Consider the following 19898-nt stretch of genomic DNA (forward strand, 5'->3'; position numbering starts at 1 on the left):
TTTTCACAGTCAGATTTGAGGCATGTAAAATCTTAATTAAGCCAAAATTCAAGTGTTTCTTGATAAACATATTGCATTATTTGATGCTTCACACGTATAAAACGACCAAATAGAGATAAACGAGAGCAGTTTTTGTTCACATCAGCAGACTTGTCATCGGGTCCTGCTGCTGTCACATTCTGCTCCTCTCCCGGCTCTCTAATGGATCATGAATTATGTAATCCAGTTGTTTCCTTCCTGAAGGCAAATCAATGGAAAGTGCTCCTGCCTGCACGCTTCTTGTTGTTGTTGTTGTTGTTGTTGTTCTTTTGTGATCCACGCTGGCTCAGCCTCGCTGTGCTGCGATTGGCTGATTAAATAGATGGATGGAGAAGTGAAGCCATGAAGGCAGAAACCTGGAGAGATTAGGAGGATGTGGGAAGCTGATGGGGGGGGGGGGGGTCTGCCGCTCTAAGTGGTTAAAATGGACCGGGGGGGGGGGGGGGGGCTGACGGTGCAAAACTCCAAACCTAAAGGCAATTTATGTTCATTGCAGTTCTGTCCAATGAGCAGCTGTTGTAGCAACACGCTAAATCCGGACGCTTTGGTTCGTTTTCCCGCCTTTTCGCTGTCAAGTTTTTCCGTTTTGAACCGCCGCAGTTTCCCGGGGTGAAACTGAGATGGACCTTCGGGATGCGGACGGGTCAAACGTGGAGAACAGATCTTCCCGTGCTGCGACATTTGTGGGTTTAAGTATTAAAAATAACAGCAAACAAACAAACAAACAATATCTGAAATGAGTAGGACAGCTGATACAGTGCAGATGCGTTCCCATCAGTGTGAAAGATGAGGCTGTTTTGGACAGATTTTTACTGAACAAGAAATTTTTATGAAAAACAATAAGTTCCAATAAAAAGTATCTTTTCCTAGATCTAATGAATTGGTGTGTATTTTTGAGTTTTATGGAAATAATTGTAATTATTTTGGATTAAAAACGAGTAAAAATGATTCATTTTAGTACAAAATGTGAACAAAATAATAATTAGTATTGGTAAAAGTTCTTAAGTCCAATTCTTACAACATAAATCTACATTTTTGCTTCTGAAATAACAGCAATAAATGCCAGTCGAAGCTTTACAATAACAGTTTTTTGTCTTTAAATCACATTTTCCAAAGAGTTTTGAGCAAAACTGATTGTAACTCATTTGAATAAGAATTTCCTTATTCCTAGATCTTGGCTCTTCATGAGACAAAAAAAACTTTGGACAAAAAAACTTAAAATATCTTGGAAAAATAAGTTTTAAAATCAAATGGTTTGCAGTGTGCGACAATTTTAAATAAAAAAAAAAAAGCATCAAACGTTACCTGGAATAGAAGCCAAAGGAGGCAAAAGGGGTTGATTTGGTTTCACCAGGAGTCGAGAACAAGTTCTGTTGTTGAGAAATTCAATTAGCATCATCTGACTTTATTTTTTTAAGATGTTTCGTAAAACATTGTCTATTTAGAACCTCTTCATCTGGAAAGGTTTCCTCTTTAGGCGTTAAAACCTTAGATTGAACATTGAAACGATCCAAAAAGACGCCCGAACCGAGATTATTTTTAGGCTAAAATATTTTAAAACGTCTTTTTTTTTAATTTAATCTTCTTAAAATGAATGATGTCTATTTTTTTTTTTTTACAACTTTCTGTGACATTTTCACACTTGTTTTTTTCTTTCTTTAAAACTTTGGGACATCAGACGGTTTGGAAGGAAACTACCAAATGCCAATCTCCCAGTCGTCATGACAACAGGAAGTGGCACCGATAACAGATCAAGGACGGCTGGCCTACTTGTAGATGTACTAGAATTTTCACTCGTTTTAAATCTTTTTTTCTCTACTGCTCCACACATTGAATTTAAAGTGATTCCTTCACCATAACGTTTATTTTTGTTTGTTTTTTTAGGTTCATAAAAAGCGTCTCCCCTTCCGATGAGAGACTAAGTTGTTTAGTTAGTTTGTCTTCATCAGAATTGGGTGGAGCAGGGAGCTTGTGGCCCCGCCTTTTTCTGCATCAAACAGCGTTTTCTTTTGCCCGTATGAGTCACAACATTTTGAATAAACTCTGATTATAACCGTAATTTTCTTAATAGATGTCCTCCATTATCAGAAAAGTGACACAGAAACACCAAAGACCATTTTCATTGGAGCGGGTCTTTAATTTTCTGCAAAATACTCGCTTGCTTTGACTCTAAGATCCATTATACTTAATCAGGAGAAGAGGTCTTTGTCTCACTTTCCCTGAAAACGCATGAACATAATCTTTTATCAGATCTGGGGTTTGTTGGTTCCCTAAACTCCAGCTCATCTTTGGGTTCTAAGGTTGTTCTGTCAATATTTTCTTTTTTAGTGCGATAGTTTTCGTCACATGATGAGAAAATCCTTTGTTTCTGGCAGGAGAAAAAGTCCCAGCGGCCGGCGTGAACGTGGTCGGCCTGCATTCCCCGCAGGAAGCGGCCGTCCCCTCCGTCTGCCTTGCTGGCCTCCCTGGCTGGATTAAAGGGTTACTGCTGTTCCCTTAATCCACTTTACAGCCATCCGCCCAAAGCTGCTGCTTATGCTCCACCTGCTGTGTCTCTCTACCTGCTCCCCCTCCACCTGTGCATGTCGTTTCGCCGCCGCTCGTTGTAGCTGGAGCTGTGAAACGCTCGTGTCTGAACTCTGGTAAACTGAGGTGGACTCCCGGTTGACGCGGAGGCCAGCGGATCGCATGAATTCCTTTGGCTCTGCGTCGGCGTTAATAATTGACTAGCTGGTTGTGGGCTGATGCTGCCGTCACAAGTGTTGGAGTCATCTGCGGCGGGGCAGCTCCGTGGGAGGGGGCCTTCTGGGAGAAGCCCCCACCCTCATGAGCCAAGGTGCAGCTCAACACCTGAGTTTGTGAGCGCCAGAGCGCAGTTCTGGTGTAAAATGTGATCCTTTACAGCTATGATGTCATGTGACCGCCCATTGAACATCTTTGTTCTCTACAAAACCAGCTCAGTGGCCCTGTGGTAGAGTGTCTGTCCTGTGACTGGAAGGTCATAAGTTCAAATCCAGGCTGAGTCATACTAAAGACTCTAAAAATGGGAGGACAAAAAAAAATGTGTGAAGACACTCACACAACTAGGTGATTGAGCTGAGTTACACACACAATTATTCAGTTTAATTGTATTTGTATAGCCCAAATTCACAAGTCGTCTCAATGGGCTTCATCATCGGATTTTTTGAGGGTTTTTGCTTTCAGCGTCCTTGATTTGCCATCCGATTTGTTTAAAAATGGAATGAAAACTAAGTTTTCTCCTTGAAAAGTGAACGTTTTCCGGTATGTAACACATTTATCTGGTAGTTCTACATTTGCAAACGTGCATATCAAATGGGAGAATCAGCAATCGGGTGGAATGTGAGACATCCCGACTGTTTCTTACAGGCGGGTCTGCAGTTGAGAAATGGCCAAGCCTGTACGGGGACACGCATGAAATGTCAAGGTCATAGACCATCTCTATGACCACGGCCGTTCTGCGGGCGACGGGTCGTAGGGAACACTAAACGACAATGGGAAAGCCACGTCGGACCCCCTCTCCCCGAATCCTGCGGACTTGTTAGGAATTAGCGTTGTTTGTGTCGACGTCGGGGGTCCTACGAGCCCTTGCGTATCACATACACATTCCTGTGCGCATTTATGCGTGGTCGGTACTCGAACCTTAATAATGTCTAGAGTGTGGCGGAAGGACACCGTGCCACAGCATCACTTGTATTTCATAACTGCGTGCTACTTCCATTATCCTTATAAATACTTTACCATATCAAATGGTTCGTTCCATATCCAATGCTGCGCTACTTTAAAAAAAAAAAAAAAAAAAACAGCCGCTCTTCTCTTTTGGTTAGACTAAAACCCTGCAGCGTTCGGCGTGTAGGCATCTGCGTTCTCGTCCTCAAGGGTCCGAATTCTTTACTACTCAGTGCACTATGTGGGGCACCAAGTAGTTATTTTTTTGTCTGAATCTACACTTCGATTGGCCCAGAAATTGTTCAAAAGTGTCTGCGACCACAATGCATTGTGAGAACACGGGGATTCATAAATAGTCTTTGCAAGCTGTTTTTTTTTACGCGGGGAAATTGATGACATCATATTTGCCGTTTTAAATTATTAAAAAGTTTCAAAATAGCCACGGTCTACAAACGGAGAACGTCAACCATGCATCATCGTGTCTATTGCAGTTTCTGTACTGTTAAATCAAATGCTATTGACCGTCGGCGCCGCCAAGTTTACCAAAAACAACGGAGTGAAAGAAGTTGTTGAAGTGCAGGAAAATAATCCTGATAATGGATTTATTTTTAAACCACTGCGTGTCCACGGTTATTTTGTAATAATCGATTACTTAAGGATCCAGTTACTTTCAGCTATATGGGTGTGTTACTGCCATGGAAAATAGAAACCCTCCTTTTTTTTTATTTTTTATTTTTTGGTGGTGGACGTATTTGGGTCAGGAGGAAGAATAAACCAACCAAACAGATTATTTGGAGTCGACTGTGAAGGAGCAGCAAATCATACCGATGAAGAACTAGAACCTGCAAGGTTCAAATGGAAGTTTTTTTTCCTTCCTCTCCCTCCTCCGCCGGTCTTCCGTTGTTTTTCTTTTCTTCTTTGGGGCTTCAGGGAGAACTAGTTTGAGAGGCTCTCACTAAACTATTCAGTCTTTCCCAACTTGTTGATTCTTGCCAGCAGCTTAAATTCCCACAAACCGGTTTTTCTGGAGTGAGGTACATCATTTTTTTTAGCGACCCAAATAATGAAGTCCCACTTTTCATCTATTTTTAAACCGTAGGAGTTCATCTGCAATCCACCACTGAGTTTCTTTTTTTTTTTTTTTTGGGATGGAGAAAGCCTGTCTCCATTTCCCATCATCCATTTGTTTACACTCGATATAAGGAAAACTCGCGATGTGTCATATTAGTGATCGATATTGCGATGATGATATAACTTGTGATACAAGAGCAAAACACGCAAAAACATCATTTTAATAAGTAAATTACACTCCAAATGACCCTTGTCTACGTAAGGGGGCGAACATCTAACATAAAAGGCTCCATCCGATAGGTCACTGAGGTGAACTGCTCCATCCGATTGGTCAAGTGCATAAAGGGATTTATTTGATTCGCTAAATACTTCAAGCTGCCATACGATTGTTTTGGCATATTGATAGTTTGCCATTTGTCGCGATTTTCGCAGACTTTTGCGAAATGGCCTAGTTCACGCTCTGTCCTGCTAGCTTACAGCCCCCTCGCATCCAACATTAGCGGTGCAACAAATATGGCGAGCAGTATCGGAGCAGATTCTAGCTCAGACGAGGAAAACAAACTGGATCCATTTGTCTGCAGGCTGGGAGCTTGATTTAAAAAACTTTCTCCCTGGACTTGTCATTGGTCCGGGATTCGAAGGTCAGCCGGGGTCAATAAAGAGTCGGGCTCCTAATCGCTTTGTCCAGACATTACCCGAGGAGGGGCATGAGCTCCATTAGAGACACTAACATTAACGGCATAGAGCAGCGCATCGAACGCAGAGACGGATGATGGATGGCGCTGGGTTAATGGTGGGCGGAGGCTCGGAGAAGGAAACCGCTGCTGTCTCTGAACTCAGCAGTTCATTTACCTGAAAGAGGTGAAAACATTGCATTCAGGTGAACAAGTCAGTCATTCAGAGACTGATGCTGCTCACTTTCTCTGCCTCATTGGTGGTAAAACATTACCTGCATGTTATCGTGTCGTATGCCTGAACCGCTGAACGTCTGGATTCATCCAGCAATGGGTTTTATGTCAAATCCAAACTTTTCTGCAGCTTTTTCACTCAAATCTCAACCTTTTGCTGCATTTAACTGCTTTTTTCTTTGTGCTTGACACAACTTTCTATCAACACCGTCATCCTGAGTTTGTTTTCTTTGCGTGTATTCGTCACGCTCTTCTCTGGATAAGGCGTCGGACGGCTGCAACATTCAGGTTTCCTCGACCGGAAAAGATAAACTTGGATAATAATGTTTATGTAATTTGTTTCCATCTCCGCAAAGGGAGAGTTTCAACTTTTTCCGGAAATCTTTGTGCTCTGTAATGAACTTCACACCTTAGTCTGTTAAGAATCTGGCGTTTTTATTCTGAAAAATTCCAACAAATTGAATTAAAAAAAACTTCCCCCATCTGATCTATTTTATTTTTATAAAATAGTTTTGGATAAACTGCATAATAAGAATTTGCAACCAAATCGATCTAAAGGTTTTATGACAAAAATGTATTTTTTCAGGAATATAAACTGAATGAAAAATATTTAATATATGCGTTTAATGTTTTAATGTTCATCAATAATTATAAAAGTGTTTAAAGTGATTTTACAAAATGTTTCCTGGTATTTTAAAGGAACATTAGTTGGTGAGTTGGCGCCATGCTCGCTGTCTAAAGAGCCTCAAACTTGTGTTTCATGTTGGCCAGAGCGGAAAGTTGTTCTGAATTTGGAAAAAAAAGCCCTTTATTTGATTTAAAACTCCATAATTAAAATACTAATTAAATTTAAGCTCAACTGTAGTCTTTTATTTTGATTTTTAAAGTGTTTTCTTCACCAATAGATCAACCATTTATAGAAATAGTGTTGAAATGATCATTTTTGATATTAAATCTTAATTGAATTTTCAACATTTTCTTCATCAAATAAGCCTAATTATTGAGAGCCGCTGTAAATAAGTAACAGAACAGTTGGACACGTGCGCCATTTTAATATGAATAAGTCAAGACTCCATTAATGCTTGAGTGAAGCTGCCGCTGACAGAAGAAACCACCTTATTTTTGAAACCAAAGCCGCAGATTTGCAGTAAAAGAGCTGAGGGATCTCTATTGAGAAGAGACGATGTGGAACATTTTCATTTTGAATAGGATCAATCTGCACGTTAAAGTCTGGGTTCAAAGGTTTGACTTGGCTTTTTTGAAGGGGTTTGCAGTAAATATTCTTCAGACAGAAGGTTCTGGGGCTAAAAAAGTATTCAGTCAGCCACCAATTATGCAAGTTGTACCACCTGAAAGGATGAGGGTGGCCTGTACTTTTCATCATAGGTAAATCTCAACTATGAGAGACAAAATGAGGGGGATAAACTCCAGAAAATCACTTTGTCTGAGCTTTCTGCACAGTCCGGCTTTTACTTTGTTGCAGAAGAAAACATTTCTCCTTCATCCAAAACTCATGGAGGAGTTAACCTCCACAGATGCGAGTTTCTCTTAGTTTTTCTTTGTGATTTCAATCTGAGGAAATGTGTCAGGAAAACCTTCAGGAATCCAGCTGACGCCAGTCTCAAGGCCTGTTCACACCGGGACGAATTTCGCCGGCGATTTTCGCCGACGTTTAACGCCTCGTGACTAAACAAAGGGCCCCAATGAGAGTGTGCACACCGACGCGAAAAAACGCCAGGCGTTAAAGCGTCGAAAAAAAAAAACGCCTCGGGTTCGTTTTTTTTTTTCGACGCGTCGCGTCGAAATCTACTCGACCAATGAGAACGGCGCTTTTGCTCACGTGTCTGGAGCTTCTGAAGTTACAGTAAAACACAACTTGGGGGCGCTCAAACACAAAACTGCCTTGCTGAGCACACATACCAGCGAAGAAGATAGACGCCAAGTAGCGTCTACACTGCCGCGAAGCAATAATGACGGACATTCTAAAATATCCCCGAACCAAGCACCAGTTGGAGCTACTGGTGCTTGAAATATTCATGTTTTCTTTGTTTGATTCTGACAAGCGCGTAAATACTTGCTCTCTTCTTCTGAGTGAAAAGCGACTTTAAGAAGCGTAAAGTTGCGCAGCGCCACCTTGTGTACAGGAGTATTTCTGTTTTACATTAAGCGCCATCTAATGTCAGGGAATGAAATTGCATGTTCACTCCACTCATCGTCAGCGAAAATCGCCTGGGTGTGAACACAAAAAACGTGACGAAAAACGCTGGCGAATAACGCCTGGCGAATATTCGTCCCGGTGTGTACGGGCCTTCATGGGGAGCACATGATGCTGCTGTTTTTTTAATGTTTTTTCTTTGCTTTTCACGTTTCCACGGCGACGTGTTTTACTGTAATTTGGTTTCCGGTTTTGTCAGAACCTTCATTAGAAAACGAAAGTGTCTAAAGTTGGACTTTTTGCTGGCTAATAATCGCATGATGGATGTAAAACAGTTCAAACCTGGACCAGTGAGACTCAAACCCTTTCAAAATAAAACCACCAGTTGGCAAAAAGAAGTATTGATGGTCTGGAGAGCTTTTTGGGCCTTATTTTTTTATACTTTACAATTTGCTCTATTGATTAAAACTGTTTTATTTATTTTTATTTTTTGGCCAATCTTGATTTTTATTACAACCCCAGCTTCATTTTTGACGGATCTATTTTTGGAATTATTCAGCACAATAACCCCACAATGAACCTGAAACTGTCCAGAAGCCTTTAAAGAAGACTAAAATTGAACTTTTATTTTACTGCAATAATCCCCAAAATTGAGTTTAGACAGTTTTTTGTTTTATAACAAAGGATCAAACATGTAGGGTTAAAATAAAAATGTATTAATCCACAAAATAAAAAGCAAAGACAATGGAGGGGGAAAATGTCAAAATCAGGCGAGGCTTCCCAATATGACACAACACGTGTCACAACTCTTGCTGTGTCTGTTTTAAACCTCAAATTTCAACACTTTCTGAGGCCTTCACGTTCAATTCTGGGTCATACTAAACTAAAATGTGAGCCGAGCCTGCTGTAGGTTTACAGGAGGATGCTTTTCCTGTATGAGTGGGGTGGGGAAAAAAGAAAAGATGGATGTCTGAAGGAGGAAGAGGAGTTTGGGGAAATCCACTTTGCAGCCGAAGATAGAGGAGCGTGTGTCTGGTCTCCTTGGAGATCTGCGGACGGGATTTCATTACTGTGGAATGTGAACGCTCAGGCGCACTGCCATGGAGTCCTCGCCCTCCAGACGGGCTGCTAATGGAGCCGTCACTTTGAGGATCATAAATGTCTGATGAGCAGAAACCACGCAGGACGGACGGTCGGCACAGACTGCGGAGCTCCGTCTCTAACTCGCCGCAATTGGCAGATTCAGACTTTGTGCTTCTTATGGTGTTCAGCGAGGATCCCTGAAGGTCTGGGAGTCCATGAACCAAGACAGGAAGTCCACAAACCCAAAAAGGACTTTCTAAATTCTGCATTTTAAGTCACTCTTACTGACTCTGGAATTTACAGATTAAACTTCCAGCAGAACATCCTGACATTCTCGCTCTCATGACTGGAGCGTTAAGGCGGGTCATGTGTGTGTGTGTGTGTGGGGGGGGGGGTCATGTGACCGTCAGAGAAACTTCCACGTGTTTTTTGAAGCGACAGCAGTAAGTTTATACGACTGCGACTGCAGGGAATCCAGAACAACGGTCTTCTGTTCTGCAAACGCCGCTTGTCCCTCTGCTTTCTGCCCCTTTTTTTTGCTGGAATTCCTCGGTTCCTCCAGCTCCTGGAAATGGTCAAGCAGGAGAAAAAATGTTGCTTTTTTTTTTTTTTTTTTTTACAACCTCAATTCTGACAAATTTAGACTTTATTATGCTGCAGAAAGTAAAAATCCTTTGACAAAGAATGTGACCTAAGCGGAGGAAATTAAAGAAAACAATTAAAAACGTTTGGAGAACAAGCATGAAGTTAAACACCTGCAGCATGGGTCACCATTGAAGGATGTCTCGGATGTTTAAAAAAAAAAAAAACACTTAAAATACTTTACAATGCATCAAACTGTAAAAAAATAAATAAGGGTTAGAATATTAGGACCAGCTTCCAGCGGGGTCTTAAAGTCTAAATTTTAAAATCTGAGCCTTAAAAACGGCGCCACATTTCTTACCAAAAATGTAATTTTTTTCAATAACTATTCAGCTCAAATGATGGAAAAGAGCAGTCATTATGCAAAACACTGGATGCCCACTACTGATGCAGGGCTGAATTAGGTTTATTTATGACTTTTTCATACATTTCTTATTTGTATTTCACATTCAGAAGGACTGTGATTTTGTTTGTTTGTCGGCAAGGCTGGGAACTAGGCTGAGAATCCTAATCAAATTTGACTTTACTTGGGACAAGACTTTTTGATGATGCTGCATCTCTTTCTTCTTATTTTTTAAGCCTGAATCTTTCACTGTGAGACATCATTTAAAAGGGTAAACTATTAGAGGGTTAGATGTGTTTTCTTTTTCTGTTTTTTAATTTTTAAACATTAAAATTTTTTTGGTTGCACGGTGGCGCAGTGGTTAGCGCTCCTGCCTCACAGCAAGAAGGCCCCCGGTTCAAGTCCCGGCTGGGGGACATGAAAAACACAACATCAGTGGGGGACCTTTCTGTATGGAGTTTGCATGTTCTCCCCGTGCATGCGTGGGTTCTCTCCGGGGTCTCCGGCTTCCTCCCACCATCCAAAAACATGCTTCATAGGTTAATTGGCAACTCAAAATTGACCATAGGTGTGAGTGCAGGAGTGAATGGGTGTGTGAGTGAGGACATTCTACCCTGCAACAAACAGGCGACTTGTTCAGGGTGTCCCCCCCTGCCTTCGCCCACAAGTGGCCGGGATAGGCTCCGGCAGCCCCGTGACCCCGAAAGGGATAAAGCGGCATAGAAAATGAATGAATGAATAATTTTTAAACACCCTCTTGTTGCGGTTCCACCCATTTATAAGTTACAAAAGCATAAAAAGGAGAGTTTCCCTTTTATTTTAACAAATGAATTTCTCATTTGTATTGTTCTGACTTATTTAATGTTTAAGTTCAGTGGAAAAAACATATTTTTTTTCTGTTTAAATAACAGGGTCAAACCTGACCCAAACCCCATTAATGTGACTATTTTTTTTGAATAAATAGATACATATATAAGGTGTTTTGTATTGTCACTGATAGTGACGTAATACAGCAATCTTTTGGTAGATTTGACCATTTTTCTAACTGTGAAATTGTCGGATATGCTGGAAAAAAAAAGGTCAAAACATTGAAACTAATCATTTCAATGCATAAGGAGGCGTAACCAAATAATCAAGACAAATAATGGTTTCCCAGCTGAATGAAGATGTGGGTCAAAGCCGGTGAAAGTGAACAGAGCAGGAAGGTGACTCATCAGGTGCTTCTGCACTGGAATAGAAGTGTTTTTTCCTCTTTTGGGGCTCTCTCTCGGCGTGCAGGTGCAGAGAACCTCCGTCACACTCGAACAAGTACGCCGGCGCCGAAAACGCTGACTCGCACAGACGTTGATGAATACCAGCGATTCTCCTGCCTGATCTGTTCAGGAGTAATGTCCAGAGTGCATGCGCGCCTCCTCCTCCTCCTCTTCCTCCTCCTCCTCCTCCTCCCTTTAGCCTTTTCTGTTTTTCTTTTGTTGTGGATGGAGCAGAACGTTAACTTCAGGCAGGATTTCAGGTTTCTGTAGGAACCGCCATGCTGTGGGATGCAGCGTTCTGTTACTTCACCCCTTTAGGAGTGAATAATAAATGTCATTTTACTTATACTTGGCCTTTCTAGGCACCTTAAGGAGTGAGAAAACAAGACCTAAAACATTATTGCAGGAATAAGGCAATTGTTTAATTATAAAAGACAAATGAACGGAAAATGCCACTTTAATGTAAAGCGCCTGCCGCCGCCGTGTGCAGCCACGTTTGAGCAGAGCCACACGGGCGGAGAAAGACCGACTTAGAAAGGAAATCCTGTGTCATTCAGGAAGAAGCGTGTTGGTTCCCCCTTTTATCACACCGGCCTGATTTCTCATTCATTTGGATTTCACACGTTCGTTCTGAATGTACCAACACCAACTGTACAGATTTAGCTCAACATTGTGCCTTTGAAAGCTTTTAGAGATTTACCACTCGTTAAACGGCGGCGCATTTGTAATCTAATGACAGAAAGCCTGCGTTCCCTCCGGGACGGGGCATTGTCCCACCTGCTGTTTGCTCTCCAGCAGATCACAGGCAGTGAAAGCACCAATGCGGCCCTCCGGATGAAGCTTATCTCCTCCTGCCAGCATCGCCGATGAACGAGAACGTCAAGACTCTGAAGCCTCGGCAGCTAGATTGATCTAAAGGCCACGTCACACACGAACGTCTAGCGCCTGTTGCACGGACGAAAACTGGTCAAAAGGTGGGAAAAAAGTGGGAAAAGTTGTGGGTCTTTTCCCAGATGGATCACGAATGAACCGCGGTAAAATCGCAGAAGTACGAATGAACCATGCAAGGAACACGTAAGCCAACGTAGAACATGAACTGTGCGTGAGCTTTTTTTATTCAGTTCGTCAGTGATACAAGCGTCAATTGCTGGGACTTGTACGCAATAAAGAAAAGTCACACGTCGGTGGTACAAGTGTGAAAAGGCCGTTAGACATACGCCTCAAATTTGCATCTAGCAAAAATCACTCACAATTGTGCAAAATTTGCACAATAATTGGGTTCAAACTAGGCAAAACACACCTAAACTGCGTAATTCGCAACCGACCAAAATGTCAAAACCGAATTCACATAAAGACCTGTCTGCCAAAACCTTCGACGGACATCTGTGCACATCGACGAATGACGAACGCAAGGAACACTTAGAATTACGTTTATGGATGACGAATGACCAAAATTTCATATGTGTAAACTGCGTAAAAACATAGGAAGTGTCTGCGTGACACAGTCCTAAGGAACAGCGTTCGATGTTGGCTTCTCACTCAGATTAGGCAAAAAGAGGCAAATGGAAGAGGGATTTGCTGTCTGCAGACATTCAAAATCTGCATATCTTTATTAATAAGTGTAGTAAAAACTGTTAACATCAAAATACTTATTTAAACTGTAATAAAGTTGCCTTTGACTCGTATTGTTGATCTGATTGATGAAAAAAGGTTTCCTTCCGTTCATGATGTAGAATACCTTCCAGGAAGCAACTTTTATTCTGAAATTTTGTTTTTAACTTTTAAATGTGGTCTGAAGTCTCCAAAAGCAAAAAAAAAAGGGTAAAAACCGGCTTCAAAATTCTCCTTTTTAGGTACTTTAAGGGATAAAATGTCTTAATTTGAAATGTGATTCATTCCAGCTGTGCAGAAAAAAAGTATTTCATTGTAGAATTTCAAACATCTGTGTCGAACCGCAGCTTTTTTCAGATCTGCTGATTTCTTTTGGAAACTTCCAAGTGTTTCCACATGTTTAATTTTATTTTGAAGGGACTTTCTGCAGTTGTTTTTTTTGTTTTGGCGTTTCTTCATGCACTGCAGGAATGTGCTCCGCTGCATCTCCTCCGTCTTGACCTCGGTTTCTCACACCTGAACCTCCTTTTCCTCTCTGCCGGCGCTGTGCGAGGAAAGAGAGGCGGCGGGGGGGCTGTTTCTGGAAAACGTGCATGTGAGGATCAGCACTTCCTGTTTACTCCTTTTTCCTGTTCTGCTCTCTGCGTCCTTCAGCCCCCGACGGAAGAACGCAGCGTTTGGCATCAAAGAAAACTTTCACTTCACCTCCTTTTTTAGAGGTTTTTTTTTTTAATTCAAATTTTCACTATCAAGGTTTCTGTGGGAACCGTAATGTTTGGAAAATGGATATTTAACCACACTTTGGATGCAAGTGAGCTGACATTTGCGTACAAACTTTGATTTTTCAAACCAAAGCCCTTATTGATGAGAGAGGAGGGGGGGGCATTTTTCTTTCCAGTCTCTGCTGGGAGGAAGAGTGGATGCTGAGTGAGACGGACAGAAACGATGCTCTCCCCGTTCCCCCCTCTCCTCCAACCACAAATGTTTCCCTTCCGACTCTAAATAGGCTCTTGAAACGCGCCGCGTCCTGAAACGTGAGGCGCTGGTAAACGTTATTATCGGGCTCCGGAATAGCCCGGAGTGTCCGGTTTCAGCCGAAGGGCTCCGGCTCCAGACGCTCGGGGGGTTGTGTTATTTATTCGGAGAAGATGCGATCTTAATGCGATTTTCTACTATCCGCGGGAAAGATGAGCGAAAGTGACGGATGGGAGAGGCCATCAAGGTTGTGGTGAGAGATGGAGGGGGGGGGGCAATAAAAGCCAAAGTGGAAACGACAGACGAGACGCGCAGGTTCTCTCCAAGCTTTGGCGTCTTCGGTCCCACCCGGTCAGAGGATGTTTGAGATGCTCGCCTATCCCGATCGGAAATAAATTTTGATCTGAACGAGTCTGATTGGGCCGGAGAATTCTGAACGCTGTGTTTACATGATGCGTTTTTATTCTGATCAGGCGTTCATTCCGATTACTTTTGTCCGTGTAAACGCAGCTACTGTTGTCACTCTGGCGGTACCATGAGACGGCGTCTAGGCGTGGAAGAGGCCGTAGTAGGGCAACAACCCTGTATCCGGACCACCACCTCCTCCTTTGTGCAGGAAAATCCCATAGCCCTGCAAAATGTCCACAAATGTCCGTGTGTCTTCTCAAACTGTTAGAAACAGACTCCCAGAGGGCGGTATGAGGGCCCCACAGCACAACACCGGGCAAGAGGTTTGGCATTTGCTAGAGAACACCAAGATTGGCAAATTCACCTCTGGCGCCCTGTGCTCTTCGCAAATGAAAGCAGGATCACGCTGAGCACACGTGACAGTCTAGAGACGCCGTGGAGAATGTTCTGCTGCTGCTACATCGTCCAGCCTCACCGATTTAGGGTGGGATTTCTCCGTGTGCTTACCAGAGGTAGCCAAGATGACAAGACCGAAACGAGATTCTCAGACCCCTCATGCCGCTGCGATGGGCAATGGGTTCCTCCTAACGCAATGCTGGACCTCATGTGGGTGGAGTGTGTCAGCAGTTTCTGCTAGACAAAGGTATCGATGTATTGGACTGGCCCACCCGATCCCCGTTCAGACCTGAATCCAATCATCAGGGACATCAGGGTCTCGGTCCGTCCACCAATGGCAGACTGTCTGGGAGTCGGCCGACGCTGTGCTCCAGGTGTGGGAGGACCATCCGCCGCCTCATCAGAAGCATAACCCAGGGGTTGGAGGAAATTTATACGGGCAGCTGGAGGCCACGCCCACTACCAAGCCTCATTATGACTAGTGTCAAAGACATTGCGTCCAAGTCGGACCAACCTCTAGTGTGTTTCTCCAGTTTGCAGACCTCCATAGGCTAATCCGTTTAATTTGCGTTAATAATTTTTGTTTGGTTGTGATGTCAGCAGATGCAACGACGTACAGATGCTCTAGAGCTTTAGGCTCACTGTGCATCTTTCAGAACTCTGCAAACAAGTTGATGCTTTTGTAAAAATGCCCCTTTTTGGCGAATCGAGCTCATGTCATTGAATCATTATTGTTCAGGTATTAGTGTTGCATTTGTGATGTCTTTGCTCTGGCTCTGAGCTTCTCCTTCCTTTCTTTTGTCACAGATAATTGCACAGAATTTAAAAATAGCTTCCCAACTGAAGGTTTCAGTTACCAGGTTACTCGCAGAGGTAAAGTGGGCCATGCAGCCTCTGGACGCTCCATCTTAAGGATCCTCCACAGATTACTGTCAGCTCTGGTTAGCCTGTGTGGGAAAACCTCCACCTCTTTGCTGCAGCAGACAGACCAAGCTTGAATGGGGTGTGGCTGGGAAAAGGAAAAAACAAGTTTGAACAGAAGCAGATCTTTTAGCGTTCAGGTACTCACCAAAGGTGTGTCTGCGGTTCTGGTTCAAACAGGTACAGAAGATCAGCTTCACCCTCTGCAGTCCGTGGACTCAACCCCTCTCCTAAAGCCGGTTCCCAGAGAAGCAGACTTTTATTTTGGAATTCCCGCTATAGTCTCATGTGAATTAAACATGCACGGGCTATTATGATTTCATCATAAAATGACTCCAAATAAATAAAACGTTTAAATAATCTTTGATTTTACCAAATAAAAATCACAAAACGTAAGTTTTAGTTGCACACAAGCATTTTTTTAAACTCATTTTAACCACAACCAATTTTAAAATCCATATTTTTGCCAATGTTGGACTGTAAAAGTGCTACATTTGACCCTGTCGGTTCAGTTTTGTGAGTGAGATGATTGGTGTAAGCTTTGAAAACATGCTGGTCCAGACCTGCAGAGAAATGTTTTGCATGGTATGCATTTGTTTATGACATTTCCACAACCATAACTTTATCAGAGAAGCTGTTTTGAGTAAAAATGCTAAATGCTCTGCATGGTGTTTGTCAAAAAACTCAAAGCAACACTGATTCAGAGCAGATTTATGGAGGCGGGGCAGTTTGTTTGTCTTTAATAAAAGAGTGAATTTTAGTCAATTTAACAGATTTAAAGGAAATGTGCTCTTATATCTCTGAATACTAGCAGCTGCAGGCCTGTTTGAGCTTGTGGGAGGGGCTGAGTCACTGACTGCAGCATCAGCTAATTGTTAAAATGAGTTAAAAAAACATTTTTTATATCCGAGGCTTCAGAACTCTCCAAATATGTCACGTTAAGGGCTTATATCATGACAAATCAACTTTTAGATTTGTGAAGTGTTTTATAATGTTCATTCCCCTCTAGAAACAACCCCTAAGAGGTATTTTCATCTATTCACGCATCTGTGAGCATCCCTTGAAAATCCCACACTCATCCCGACCCACAAAAATGAGTGGATCTTCGCATTGTGACATCACAAAGTGAGGAACCGCCCCTTCCAGGAAGAGTCTGTTCTGCCAGCACCGCCCCCAGGCTAACACACACACACACACACACTTTCTCTGGGGAGCTGAATTTTGTTGTTTCTGTTTTCGTGAGCGAAACGCAGACACGCTGCCAAGGCTCTGGTTTAACATCATGAAATGGGCGGAGCCTAAGAGATCAAGTCGTAGCAAAATGAGCTGCAATAATAACTCGTATTATCATAATTATGGAAATAGGTTACTCTGAAAAGCTTAAGGAAAGCAGGATACAGCCAATTTAAACATTTTTCAGGGCTGTAGCCTTTGAAAAAAACTCCACTGACTGTCTGGGTTAAGCTGCACTTTATCCATGCAAGTGGATAAATTCTCGACACGTGGGCGGCTGTGCAAGTGTGCCTGTGTGCACGCACGGTATCTGCATTCCAGTTTGTTCTTTTTTTTTGGTTTTGTTTGAAACAATAGTGTCCATTCAGAGAGAAGTCACGGTTCTTCATTGTTCTCCGTGTAAATGCCTTCAGAAGGATCACTGCTGCCTCATACGAGCAGAGCCGGAACAAGAACCTTGATGCATCCAAATGAAACCCACAGAAAAGAGGATGCTTCCTTCTAATCCATTACTTGTATAGAGGATGGCGTATGGTGTTTCCTGGCTGCCATTAAAGTGAAGGAGCGCAATGCTGCAGTTTGCGAGCGGGGGGTCAGGGGGTGTGTTTGTCACTTGGGGGCATGAAAATCACAAAATTAATAAAACAAATAATTATTAGATACAAAAATGCTGCTCCGTTGTTAGCATTTGTCAACCACGTGCTAATACATGCTTCCTGTACTTTAAATTGCGTAGTAGCTCTGTCTTGGACTAACTTAAGTGTACATGTATGTTTAGTGAATTGGTACACATAAATCGGTTCAGAATTTCATGAGGCTCGGTTCGATACTTATTTGGTACAAAAAAGGCAGAAAAAAATTTACTTGCAAAAGGCATTTATTGGTTTTATATAACAATAATAAAATGAACCTATGTAGGTGATCTGCTATATAAAATAATACAACTATTAGCTGTCAGGAACCAAAAACTTTGGATACTTAACAGTGGCCTGGAAAAAAAATTTGTAACTTGCACAGTCGGGTGAGGCTGTTTTAAAGATGTTGTTTAAGATTATATGTGTTATCTGACGCATACACTATCTTCGTGCAACAATAAAATGTTACAAACACAGTATTCGACTTATCCAATTGTCTTTTCCCTTCATGCTGACAACAAATCCATAGTGTTCCCACACAGCTAACGCCTCTGCATTAGCCATGCTGATACTGTTGACACGCTCACCGTCGCTTCTGCACCTAATAGTTGTTGAACGTCCTGAACTGAGGTTTCTGACCGAGGTAGGAAAACGCAGGGGAGATCCTCTCCAGGGCCGAAGGCGGATCTTCTTTTGGGGCTCACTTCCCCGTTTGGACCCTCAGAGCCTCCAAAGCGGGTTAATAAAAGAACCAGTCTCTGTTCTTTTGGAAGAAACTGTTTTTATAACTGTTTCGGTGAAATGAGCAGCATACCCTAAACGTGCGCTCACACACACACACATGCACTCTTGCGCTGCGCGCTGCCCCCCCCCTCCTTCCTAAACGCGCGTGCAGACACACATTGAGCGGCTCGGCGGAAACTCGCGGTTAACATCAGTTCATCCTCAGCGCAAAGTTAAAACATTTGCGGGGAAAAAATAAACAAACAAAAATAACCGAAATACCGAAACGATACAAAGGTGATCCGAACCGAAATTGCCGTAGCGAAACGGTTCAACCACGTGTCACTCTTTTCTTTTTTTTAAACACTTTTTTTTTTTTTTCACACCGGCCGCTTTTCTGTGGTTTTATCTCCATAGCAACCATTTCATTTTTGGGTTGTCTAGGGATGGCTAACAGATCTATGCAACTATTAGAAGAATCCGCAAAAGTAAAGTTTTGAATTTCCTTGGCAACAAAGTTTTTGTTGATATTCCTTACATGTTCCCATCATATGTTGTGTCATTTTGTTCTGCTTGAGCTAAGGAACTATCTATTCAATGTTCACAGTATTCTGTTTAAAGAAAATGTGTGCGTGCAACAGGGGAAACGCCACTCGCGGGAGCTCGCCACGCTTACGGTGTTCAAAATCTACAAGTATCTTCCCAGCGATGCTCGAGGAGTTTGGAGGTTGATGGATCAAAATCCCCAGGAGGGGTTTTTACATGTGTATCTGATACTAAAATAAAGTTAGAGAAAGTGTCTCTTCCCAAGGTCAAAGGTCAATGAAACTTGGTTTTGTGGTTGCAGACTTAACCTGGTGGCTTGTTTTTTATTTTGGGAAGATTGCTTGAACAAAAGTTTCTTCCTCCCAACATTTTGGGAAAATGTGGACATTGCCAAGAATGAAATGATCTTTTCCTACACTTTGCATGGGCAGCTGCAGACTTTCATCTCTCTTTTTGTCTCTCTGGTTTTTCTTGCAGTGTGCGGGTGAGGAGAACTGGGTGGACAGCAGGACGGTCTACATCGGACACAAGGAGCCTCCACCGGGAGCCGATGCCTTCATTCAGCAGAGATTTCCCGACAACAGAGTAGTTTCCTCCAAGGTCAGAAAAAAACATAAAGGTAGAAAAAATAAAAATGAAATCAGCCTCGTTGATAAAAGTACTTTAGAATTTTAAACATGAGGCATGTGAGTAAAGTAAATAAAGCACTTTTAATTAGTCAAATCATAACATAAAGCTTAATTTCTGGTCTACATTTGTCCTTTTTCTGTTTTATTTTTCTGTTTAATTTTTTGGAGCAGACGTTCTAAATGCTGGACGTTTGCTTTGACTTCCCTCTGTCTGCAGTACACGTTCTGGAACTTCATCCCCAAGAACATGTTTGAGCAGTTCCGACGAGTCGCCAACTTTTACTTTCTCATCATTTTCCTGGTTCAGGTAAAAGCGCCCGTCGAGTCGCATCGATGACCTAAAACGGCAGGAAATGACCGTTAAAGGGACCTCCCCCTTTTTCTCCGCCGTTCACTCCTCCTCTTTTTTCCTAAAAGATTCTGGCCTTCCTAAATGTTTTCGTTTCATTCCGGTTGATGATATGCCGCGATTTGTCATTAAATGTGCCAAACCAATTACCAGAAAATCAAATATTCCTACATAGTTGCTATGGCAACGTAATTTAGTCCTTCAAGCCATAAACGGTTCATCTTTACCAACGTTTGGTGACTCTGATTAGTTTTTTTCTTCGTGTCAATTTTTTTAATTTTCTTAAAAATC

General features: G+C 42.3%; 1 protein-coding gene across 10 annotated transcripts in view; it reads left to right on the top strand.

Moving 5' to 3' along the window:
• atp11a (ATPase phospholipid transporting 11A) overlaps positions 1 to 19898 on the top strand; it is a 44249-nt gene that overhangs the window by 1357 nt on the left and 22994 nt on the right. For all 10 annotated transcript variants that reach the window (XM_023966263.1, XM_023966264.1, XM_023966279.1 and 7 more), the window contains exons 2-3: positions 19107 to 19229; positions 19476 to 19565. In XM_023966263.1, the coding sequence (XP_023822031.1) occupies positions 19107 to 19229; positions 19476 to 19565 (213 nt within the window). The remainder of the gene's footprint in view (positions 1 to 19106; positions 19230 to 19475; positions 19566 to 19898) is intronic.

This window comes from Oryzias latipes, chromosome 2 (genome assembly GCF_002234675.1).
Source record: "Oryzias latipes chromosome 2, ASM223467v1".
NCBI classification, from domain to species: Eukaryota; Metazoa; Chordata; class Actinopteri; order Beloniformes; family Adrianichthyidae; genus Oryzias; species Oryzias latipes.